This window comes from Somniosus microcephalus, unplaced genomic scaffold (genome assembly GCF_052327205.1).
Source record: "Somniosus microcephalus isolate GS21.2 unplaced genomic scaffold, FLI_Smic_1.0 unresolved_chr2, whole genome shotgun sequence".
In the NCBI taxonomy this organism is placed as follows: domain Eukaryota; kingdom Metazoa; phylum Chordata; class Chondrichthyes; order Squaliformes; family Somniosidae; genus Somniosus; species Somniosus microcephalus.
Genome location: NW_028225180.1, coordinates 83,517,727 through 83,528,177, shown reverse-complemented (window position 1 = coordinate 83,528,177; position 10,451 = coordinate 83,517,727). Strand labels below are relative to the sequence as shown.

At 55.1% G+C, this 10,451-nt stretch overlaps 1 protein-coding gene across 2 annotated transcripts in view; it reads left to right on the top strand.

Annotated features, from left to right (window-relative positions):
* The first annotated feature begins 886 nt into the window (after positions 1-886).
* The window catches only part of rce1a (Ras converting CAAX endopeptidase 1a), a 28,117-nt gene continuing 18,552 nt past the window's right edge, over positions 887-10,451 (top strand). The window contains exons 1-4 of one of the 2 annotated variants that reach the window (XM_085976250.1): positions 887-1,075; positions 5,433-5,535; positions 8,140-8,219; positions 10,154-10,232. In XM_085976250.1, coding sequence (XP_085832376.1) covers positions 902-1,075; positions 5,433-5,535; positions 8,140-8,219; positions 10,154-10,232 — 436 coding nt within the window. In that variant the 5' untranslated portion in view covers positions 887-901. Of the gene's footprint in view, positions 1,076-5,432; positions 5,536-8,135; positions 8,220-10,153; positions 10,233-10,451 lie in introns of both variants that reach the window. The other variant, XM_085976251.1, reaches the window with a different exon arrangement.

Here is a 10,451-nt window from a genome sequence, read left to right as displayed (position 1 = left end):
ACACCGGGGAGAACTCCCCTGCTCTTCTTCAAAGAGTGGCCATGGGATCTTTTACATCCACCTGAGAGAGCAGATGGGTTAGGATCTCATCCGAAAGACAGCACTTCCAAGAGTGCAGCGTTCCGAGTACTGCCCCTCCGACAGTGCGGCGCTCCCTCAGTACCGCCCCTCCGACAGTGCGGCGCTCCCTCAGTACTGCCCCTCCGACAGTGCGGCGCTCCCTCAGTACCACCCCTCCGACAGTGCGGCGCTCCCTCAGTGCTGCCCCTCCGACAGTGCGGCGTTCCCTCAGCACTGCCCCTCCGATAGTGCGGCGCTCTCTCAGTACCGCCCCTCCGACAGTGCGGCGCTCCCTCAGTACCGCCCCCCCAACAGTGCGGCGCACCCTCAGTACTGCCCCTCCGACAGCGCGGCGCTCCCTCAGTACCGCCCCTCCCACAGTGCGGCGCTCCCTCAGTACCGCCCCTCCGACAGTGCGGCGCTCCCTCAGTACCGCCCCTCCGACAGTGCGGCGCTCCCACAGTACCGCCCCTCCGACAGCGCGGCGCTCCCTCAGTACCGCCCCTCCGACAGTGCGGCACTCCCTCAGTACTGCCCCTCCAACATTGCGGCGCTCCCTCAGTACTGCCCCTCCGACAGCGCGGCGCTCCCTCAGCACTTTTGAATTAAAGATTACTTATTCATTGGGGTTGATGAGACTGGGGCAAATTGTCTCCTCACTGGTTGCAATGCAAAGAGAAGCCGAGCTGGGCAGGAGCATTGCAAAAAAAAACTGAGCAGCCTCCTCCTTGATCAAATAGTGAGTGCAGCAGGCTGGGGTGGCAGTGCAGGCTCGTGGTGCTGAGTGTGTGTGTGAAATTTTATGAATGGGGAAGGGTGTGAGTGAGTGGGCGGGGCTTGGATGGCGTGCAATCCCCGCGCCGCTGGCTGCGAGCGCCGGAAGTTGCCGGCCTGCTCCAGCGATGGCGGACCAGGGCGGCGGCGCCCAGCTCTGCTCGGTCTCGGCCGCCTCTTGCTTGCTGCTGGCCTGCGGCTACGTGGGCAGCCTGTACGTCTGGAGGAGCCAGTTGCCCAGGTAACCGCCGCGACTCTGCGAAGGAGGCGTCGTCATAGCAACCGCCTGGGGTTGGTTGAGTTGGGGGGGAGGAAGGGGAGTCTGTCGCCATGGCAACGCCGGGGTCTGTTCCCTCCACTCCCCACACTCCCATTGCAATGCTGCAGAGAGAGAAAGAAAGAGCAGCATTTCTGCCAACCCCCTCCTAAAATGGGAGAGAGGGACCCAAATTACACTCTCTCTCTGCAGCAATTATACAATGCAAAAAGAAAAGTTGCAAAGTGACTCCCCTTCTAAGTGTCAGCTGAGGCTCTGAGTAGCACCTTGGCCTCTGACTCAGAAGGTTCCACTCCCGTGCCAGTACTGAAGGAGCACTGTCGTCTCGAGACGGCCCCTCCGACAGTGCGGCGTTCCCTCAGCACTGCCCCTCCGACATTGCGGCGCTCCCTCAGTACTGCCCCTCCCGACAGTGCGGCGCTCCCTCTACTGCCCCTCCGACAGTGCAGCGCTCCCTCCGTACTATCCCTCCGACAGTCTAGTGCTCCCTCCGTACTGCCCCTCTGACAGTGCGGTGCTCCCTCAGTATTGCTGCTCCGACATTGCGGCGCTCCCTCAGTACTGCCCCCTCCGACAGTGCGGCGCTCCCTCAGTACTGCCCCTCCGACAGTGCGGCGCTCCCTCAGTACTGCCCCTCCGACAGTGCGGCGCTCCCTCAGTACTGCCCCTCCGACAGTGCGGCGCTCCCTCAGTACTGCCCCTCCGACAGTGCGGCGCTCCCTCAGTACTGCCCCTCCGACAGTGCGGCGCTCCCTCCGTACTGCCCCTCCGACAGTGCGGTTGCTCCCTCTGTTCTGCCCCTCCGACAATGCAGCGCCCCCTCAGTACTGCCCCTCCGACAGTGCGGCGCTCTCTCAGTACTGCCCCTCCGACAGTGCGACGCTCTCTCAGTACTGTCCCTCCGACAGTGCGGCGTTCCCTCAGTACTGCCCCTCCGACATTGCGGCGCTCCCTCAGTACTGCCCCTCCCGACAGTGCGGCGCTCCCTCCGTTCTGCCCCTCCGACAGTGCGGTTGCTCCCTCCGTTCTGCCCCTCCGACAGTGCGGTTGCTCCCTCCGTTCTGCCCCTCCGACAGTGCGGCGCCCACTCAGTACCGCCCCTCCGACAGTGCGTCGCTCCCTCAGTACCGCCCCTCCGACAGTGCGGCGCCCCCTCAGTACCGCCCCTCTGACAGTGCGTCGCTCCCTCAGTACCGCCCCTCCGACAGTGCGGCGCTCCCTCAGTACCGCCCCTCCGACAGTGCGGCGCTCCCTCGGTACTACTCCTCCAACAGTGTGGCGCTCCCTCAGTACTGCACTGGGAGTGTCGGCCCAGATTTCTGGGCTCAAGTCTCTGGAGTGGGACTTGAACCCGCAAACTTCTGACTCAAGAGGCGACTGTCACTGAGCCACTGGCTAAAAGAAAACTGTAAATGATGGAAATTTGGAATAACAAAAAAATTATGCAAGTGCACAGCAGGTCTGCTGGGACAAGGGGCCTCAACCTGAACTGTTAATCTGTTTCCCCCCCCCTCTTTTCAGACATTGTTTGTGCATTTTCTGTTACTTGTCTGTGTTTAATTCTTTTGCAAACAAACTCCAAGTTAATTGTGCTGTTTTTTTTATTAAAAAAAAGCTTTCGAGTCTGCACATGACTTGCAAATGGGTGGCAGGTTACCAGGGGTTAGATTGATTGCAAGGTCTGTCTATTCGAATGTCAAGACACGGTTAATTTTGGAAGAGTGGAGTGGGCGTGAGTTTGCTTCACCCAACAGCGATAAATTGTAAGCCCTGATGCATAACAAAGCAGAGCGTAAAGGCAGTGTGGAAGTTAAGTCCGCTTGTGCAGAAAGCAATTATCCGAACAGCACCAGTGCAGACTTGTAAAGTGAGTTCCACTCTCTCCTTGCCAGAGTTTTGCAAGACAGAAATTTGTGACGTGCTTGTCGATGTTTCTGCCTTTTGCAATTGAGATAGAAATAACTTGGGAATTCAAAGATTTTACAACCTGCAAACCTGCCAGTTTAATTGGCATTTGGTTTAACACAGATCTGCCTGCGATACAGTGGAATCTTCCATTTTCAGAGTGGGGTGCAGAAGCTGTGTTCTTTTTTGTCTGTTCAAAAATATGAGACTTGGCAGATAGGCATTTGTGTTGTTGAAGATTTGTGTTTCTTCAGTGTGTGCTGCTTTGTGTCCATGTCCGCATCACCGTTAAGACCATGTCATGTATTGGTATCAGTACATTAAAAAAATTGTACTTAGCCAGTCTATTTCATATTCTGCCATTTTGTGCACAGCTAGATCCCACAAAAAACAATGAAATGAATGAACATTTTTGTTGATGCTGGTTGACGGCAGAATGTTGGCTCGGACACCAGGGGAACGTCCAGCTCTTTTTAGGATAGTTTGAAACTTTCATTGAAATTGAGCTCCCCGAATCCACTGTCGGAGGAGCAGTAGTCAATACTGAGGGAGCGCCGCACTGTCGGAGGGGCAGTACTGAGGGAGCGGGGCACTGTCGGAGGGGCGGTGCTGAGGGAGCGGGGCACTGTCGGAGGGGCGGTGCTGAGGGAGCGCCGCACTGTTGGAGAGGCAGTACTGGGGGAACGGGGCACTTTCGGAGGCACTGCACTGTCGGAGGGGCAGTACTGAGGGAGCGCCGCACTGTCGGAGGGGCGGTACTGAGGGAGCGGGGCACTGTCGGAGGGGCGGTGCTGAGGGAGCGGGGCACTGTCAGAGGGGCAGTACTGAGGGAGCACCGCATTGTCGGAGAGGCAGTACTGGGGGAGCGGGGCACTGTCGGAGGCGCGGCACTGTCGGAGGCGCTGCACTGTTGGAGGGGCGGTACTGAGGGAGCACCGCATTGTCGGAGAGGCAGTACTGGGGGAGCGGGGCACTGTCGGAGGCGCGGCACTGTCGGAGGCGCTGCACTGTCGGAGGGGCGGTACTGAGGGAGCGCCGCACTGTCGGAGGGGCGGTACTGAGGGAGCGCCGCACTGTCGGAGGGGCGGTACTGAGGGAGCGCCGCACTGTCGGAGGGGCGGTACTGAGGGAGTGTCGGAGGGGCGGTACTGAGGGAGCGCCGCACTGTCGGAGGGGCGGTACTGAGGGAGCGCCGCACTGTCGGAGGGGCGGTGCTGAGGGAGCGCCGCACTGTTGGAGAGGCAGTACTGGGGGAACGGGGCACTTTCGGAGGCACTGCACTGTCGGAGGGGCAGTACTGAGGGAGCGCCGCACTGTCGGAGGGGCGGTACTGAGGGAGCGGGGCACTGTCGGAGGGGCGGTGCTGAGGGAGCGGGGCACTGTCAGAGGGGCAGTACTGAGGGAGCACCGCATTGTCGGAGAGGCAGTACTGGGGGAGCGGGGCACTGTCGGAGGCGCGGCACTGTCGGAGGCGCTGCACTGTTGGAGGGGCGGTACTGAGGGAGCACCGCATTGTCGGAGAGGCAGTACTGGGGGAGCGGGGCACTGTCGGAGGCGCGGCACTGTCGGAGGCGCTGCACTGTCGGAGGGGCGGTACTGAGGGAGCGCCGCACTGTCGGAGGGGCGGTACTGAGGGAGCGCCGCACTGTCGGAGGGGCGGTACTGAGGGAGCGCCGCACTGTCGGAGGGGCGGTACTGAGGGAGTGTCGGAGGGGCGGTACTGAGGGAGCGCCGCACTGTCGGAGGGGCGGTACTGAGGGAGCGCCGCACTGTCGGAGGGGCGGTACTGAGGGAGCGCCGCACTGTCGGAGGGGCGGTACTGAGGGAGCGCCGCACTGTCGGAGTGGCGGTACTGAGGGAGCGCCGCACTGTCGGTGGGGCGGTACTGAGGGAGCGCCTGTCGGAGGGGCGGTACTGAGGGAGCGCCGCACTGTCGGAGGGGCGGTACTGAGGGAGCGCCGCACTGTCGGAGGGGCAGTACTGAGGGAGCGCCGCACTGTCGGAGGGGCAGTACTGAGGGAGCGCCGTACTGAGGGAGCTCCGCACTGTCGGAGGGGCGGTACTGAGGGACTGTCGGAGGGGCGGTACTGAGGGAGCGCCGCACTGTCGGAGGGACGGTACTGAGGGAGCGCCGCACTGTCGGAGGGACAGGACTGAGGGAGCGCCGCACTGTCGGAGGGACAGGACTGAGGGAGCACCGCACTGTCGGAGGGGTAGTACTGAGGTGAGGGAGTGCTGCATTGCCGGAGGTGCCGTCTTTCGGATGAGACATTAAACCGAGGCCCCATCTGCCCCTTCGGGTGGAATGTAAAAGATGACACGCTGTCATTACCTAACCGCTATGTACTTTGTCTTTGCAACCTGCAATGTGGGGCCCTTCAGTTTGAAAGAATGACTCTTTTTTTGTGTGTAACAGGGATCACCCCGCTGTGATCAAACGACGGTTCACCAGCGTCCTGATCGTCTCGGCGCTCTCTCCGTTATGGCTCTGGGTGTGGCGGCAGTACACTGGTTTCAAGGTACGTCCGTGCGCTCGTCAACCTCTGTGGCTCTGTACTGCACCAAAGGGTGACTGTCGGTGATTGGGATTCTGCCTGACTGCTCCCAGTGGATCAGATCTTTGTGGCTCCTCCAATTCTGGCCTCCTGAGCATCCCTGATTATAATCGTTCCACCAGTGGTGGCCGTGCCTTCAGCTGCCCGGGCCCTGAGCTCTGGAATTCCCTCCCTAAACCTCTCCGCCTCTCTCTTTGCCTTTAAGACCCTCCTTAAAACCGACCTCTTTGACCAAGCTTTTGGTCACCTGTCCTAATATCTCCTTATGTGTCTCGGAGGCAAATTTTGTCTGATTTACGCTTCTGTGAAGCACCCTGGGACGTGTTACTACGTTAAGGGCACTGTATAAATGCTAGTTGATACTGCAGAGTTGCCCATTTGCATCAAGCACTTTATAAGACATGAACCAAAAACAGACGTGGTGGCTCTGAAATAGACATCGACTGTTGAATTTGGATCGCGGACTTTTTTTTCATTTGGGGTTGGCGGGTCCTCGGGATTGACGATGGGGTATTTCAGCGATCCGGCTCTTACGAGGAGCGTGGGTCGGAGTATCGGGGCTACAAGTGTTGTGGCCTCCTGTGCAGCATGCTGTTTCTCATTTTGGAGTGCAGGATCAGGGAGTCACCCCTGAAATGCTTTACTGTTAACTCCAAATTCTCATCAAGGAGACAGTCCAGACTCCAATTTTCACCAGTCCAATATTTGGATTCAAAGGTGACAGAGTTGATACGGTGTCAGCTGTGGGTCAATGGGTAGCACTCTCATCTCTGAGTCAGAAGGTTGTGGGTTCAAGTCCCGCTCCAAGGGGACTTGTGCACATAAAGCAAGGCTGACACACCAGTGCAGTGCTAAGGGAGTGCTGCACTGTCGGAGGTGCCGTCTTTCGGATGAGACGTCAAACCGAGGCCCCGTCTGCGCTCTCAGGTGGACGTAAAAGATCCCACGGCCACTATTTTGAAGAAGAGCAGGGGAGTTATTCCTGGTGTCCTGGGGCCAATATTTCGTCCTCAACCAACATAACAAAACAGATGATCTGGTCATTATCACATTGCTGTTTGTGGGAGCTTGCTGTGCGCCAATTGGCTGCCGCATTTTCTACATTACAACAGTGACCACACTTCAAAAGTACTTAATTGGCTGTAAAGCGCTTTGGGACGTCCTGAGGTGGTGAAAGGCGCTGTAGCCTTTCTTTTATTACACTAGTGTTGTCCAGTTGATCTCTCTATCCTGCCTGATTGGAAGGCCAAACATCTATTCGACACTTAAAGATGTGATTAACATTGCGGCGGGTGGGCACCAATAAAGCTCTCGCAGAAATTGCACTTCAATCGACACTCTCTCTCATGATGTGCATTATCTCAGAATTGTACTTCACCCAGTTCGAAGTGCTATCTCCCAACACACAACCCAGTTCGAACGGACAGTTGTACAGCCGGGTGCTTTTCACAGATCAAACGAGCAGCTTTTTGCACACCCACCATAATAATGCTTTATTGCAATCCTAGTGATGGCACAGTACTTGTTACCATCTGCAGTGCAGAGCTGACAGACCCGCGCTCCCATCACCACGACCTGGCACCGTGATTCAGTATCCCCCTCGAGCAGGGCGCTGGTTGGGATGGTGCTGGCTTTGAACACGGGGTTAGCAAGTAACATAGAAAAATAGGAGCAGGAGTGGGCCATTCGGCCCTTCGAGCCTGCTCCGCCATTCAACATGATCATGGCTGATTCTCTATCTCAATACCTTATTCCTGCTCTCTCCCCATACCCCTTGATGCCTTTTGTGTCTAGAAACCTATCCATCTCCTTCTTAAATATATTCAGTGACTTGGCCTCCACAGCCCTCTGGGGTAGAGAATTCCACAGGTTCACCACCCTCTGAGTGAAGAAATTTCTCCTCATCTCAGTCCTAAATGTCCTACCCCGTATCCTGAAACTGTGACCCCCTCGTTCTAGACCCCCCCCCCCAGCCAGGGGAAACATCCTCCCTGCATCCAGTCTGTCTAGCCCTGTCAGAATTTTATACGTTTCAATCCTCCCTGCATCCAGTCTGTCTAGCCCAGTCAGAATTTTATACGTTTCAATCCTCCCTGCATCCAGTCTGTCCAGCCCGGTCAGAATTTTATACGTTTCAATCCTCCCTGCATCCAGTCTGTCTAGCCCGGTCAGAATTTTATACGTTTCAATCCTCCCTGCATCCAGTCTGTCTAGCCCAGTCAGAATTTTATACGTTTTAACTCGGCGTTCGTTCCCCTCCGAGTCACACACACCATCCTGACTTGGAAATATATCGGCCGTTCCTTCATCATCGCTGGGTCAAAATCCTGGAACTCCCTCCCCAACAGCACTGTGGGAGCACCTTCACCACACGGACTGCAGCGATTCAAGAAGGCGGCTCACCACCACCTTCTCAAGGGCAACTAGAGATGGGCAATAAATGCTGGGCCTTGCTAGCGATGCCCACATCCCGTGAATGAATTAAAAATAAAAAGTTGAAGCCACGTTGCTTAGTACATGCCGAGCGTGGTCGGCGGATCTGACTTCTTGCGTGTTTTGATTAGACAGGTCCGTCGTTGCTGAAGCTAATGGGGGTCCATTTGGAGGGGATTGTTGCTGCCGCCTGCCTTCCACTCTTACTGACCATGGTGAGTGCAGGGATGGAGTAAGTCAAGTCCGAATGGTGTTGGGGGGTGCCGGCCGGCAGGCTTCTCTGTGAAACTAGAGACTAACACAGTTATTTTTAAGAACTTATGTTATGCAGGGAACATAAGAAATAGGAGCAGGAGTAGACCATACAGCCCCTCGAGCCTGCTCCGCCATTCAGTAAGATCACGGCTGATCTGATCTTCGACCTCCACTCCACTTTCCCGCCTGATCCCTTGATTCCCCTAGAGTCCAAAAATCTATTGATCTGTGTCTTGAATATGCTCAACGACTGAGCCTCCACAGCCCTCTGGGGCAGAGAATTCCAAAGATTCACAACCCTCTGAGTGAAGAAATTCCTCCTCATCTTGGTCTTAAATGGCCGACCCCTTATCCTGAGACTGTGACCCCTGGTTCTAGACTCTCCAGCCAGGGGAAACATCCTCCCTGCATCTACCCTGTCAATCCCCCTCAGAATCAATGAGATCACCTCTCATTCTTCTAAACTCCAGAGAGTATCGGCCCAATCTACTCAATCTCTCCTCATAGGACAACCCTCTCATCCCAGGAATCAATCTAGTGAACCTTCGTTGCACTCTCTCCAAGGCAAGTATATCCTTCCTTAGATAAGGAGACCAGAACTGTGCACAGTACTCCAGGTGTGGTCTCACCAAGGCCCTGTACAATTGTAGCAAGACTTCCTTACTCTTATTCTCCAACCCCCTTGCAATAAAGGCCAACATGCCATTTGCCTTCCTTATTGCTTGCTGTACCTGCATGCTAGCTTTCTGTTTCTTGCAAATCTCTCTGAACACCAACATTTGAAAGTTTCTTGCCATTTAAAAAAAAATCAGTTTTTCCACCTACCGAAGTGAATAACCTCACATTTCCCGACATTATACTCCATCTGCCACCTTACTGCCCACTCACTTAGTCTATCTATATCCCTTTGCAGACTCTCTGTGTTGAACTTGTGTCTCGCCTTGGTTAGACCACACTCGGAGTACTGTGCACTGTTCGGGTCTCCATATTACAAAAGGTTATAGAGACACCAGACAAGGTGCAAAAAAGATTTACAAGGATGATCCCAGAACTGAGAGGTTATACCTATCAGGAAAGATTGAACAGGCTGGAGCTCACCTGATCGAGGTTTTTAAGATTATGAAGGGGTTCGATAGGGTAGACATAGAGAAGATGTTTCCACTTGTGGGGGAGACCAGAACGAGGGGCCATCAATATAGGATCGTCACTAATAAATCCAATAGGGAATTCAGGAGAAATCTCTTTACCCAGAGAGTGGTGAGAATGTGGAACTCGCTACCACAGGGAGTAGTTGAAGCGAATAGTATAGATGCATTTAAGAGGAAGCTGGATAAGCTTATGAGTCATAGTCATAGAGTTATACAGCACAGAAAGAGGCCCATCGTGTCCGTGCCGGCCATCAAGCCCTGTCTATTGTAATCCCATTTTCCAGCACTTGGTCCGTAGCCTTGTATGCTATGGCGTTTCAAGTGCTCATCTAAATGCTTCTTGAATGTTGTGAGGGTTCCTGCCTCTACCACCCTTTCAGGCAGTGAGTTCCAGATTCCAACCACCCTCTGGGTGAAAAAGTTTTTCCTCAAATCCCCTCTAAACCTCCTGCCCCTTACCTTGAAACTATGCCCCCTGGTTATTGACCCCTCTACTAAGGGGAAAAGTTCCTTTCTATCTACCCTATCTATGCCCCTCATAATTTTGTACACCTCAATCAGGTCCCCCCTCAGCCTTCTCTGCTCTAAGGAAAACAACCCCAGCCTGTCCAGTCTCTCTTCATAGCTGAAGGGAGAATGGAATAGAAGGTTATGTTGATAGGGTGAGATGAAGAGGAGTGGGAAGAGGCTCGTGTGGAGCCTAGTGTCCCCTCATAGAATTAAAAATATTTCTCTGTGTCTGGCAGGTGCTGTTCTTCGGGCCACTGATTCAGCTGGTCATGGACTATCCGTGGGATTTCATCGATGGGGTGAAGCTGTTTCTAGGTGAGTCTGTGCCTTTGGTGCCTGGCTTAACCGGGCTAGTAGCAGCTTAGAACGCGGTAATAAAAGCGAATCTGGTTTAAAGCTCCACACTTGCACAATAACTAGTGTTCTGCAGGTTTTCTGCTTTGAATAGTGGCCTGGGATGCTGAGTGCCTACCTGAAACACAGGTAAAGGTGGACAGGGGGGTCTCAGTTTATAGTCTCATCCAAATGACGGTG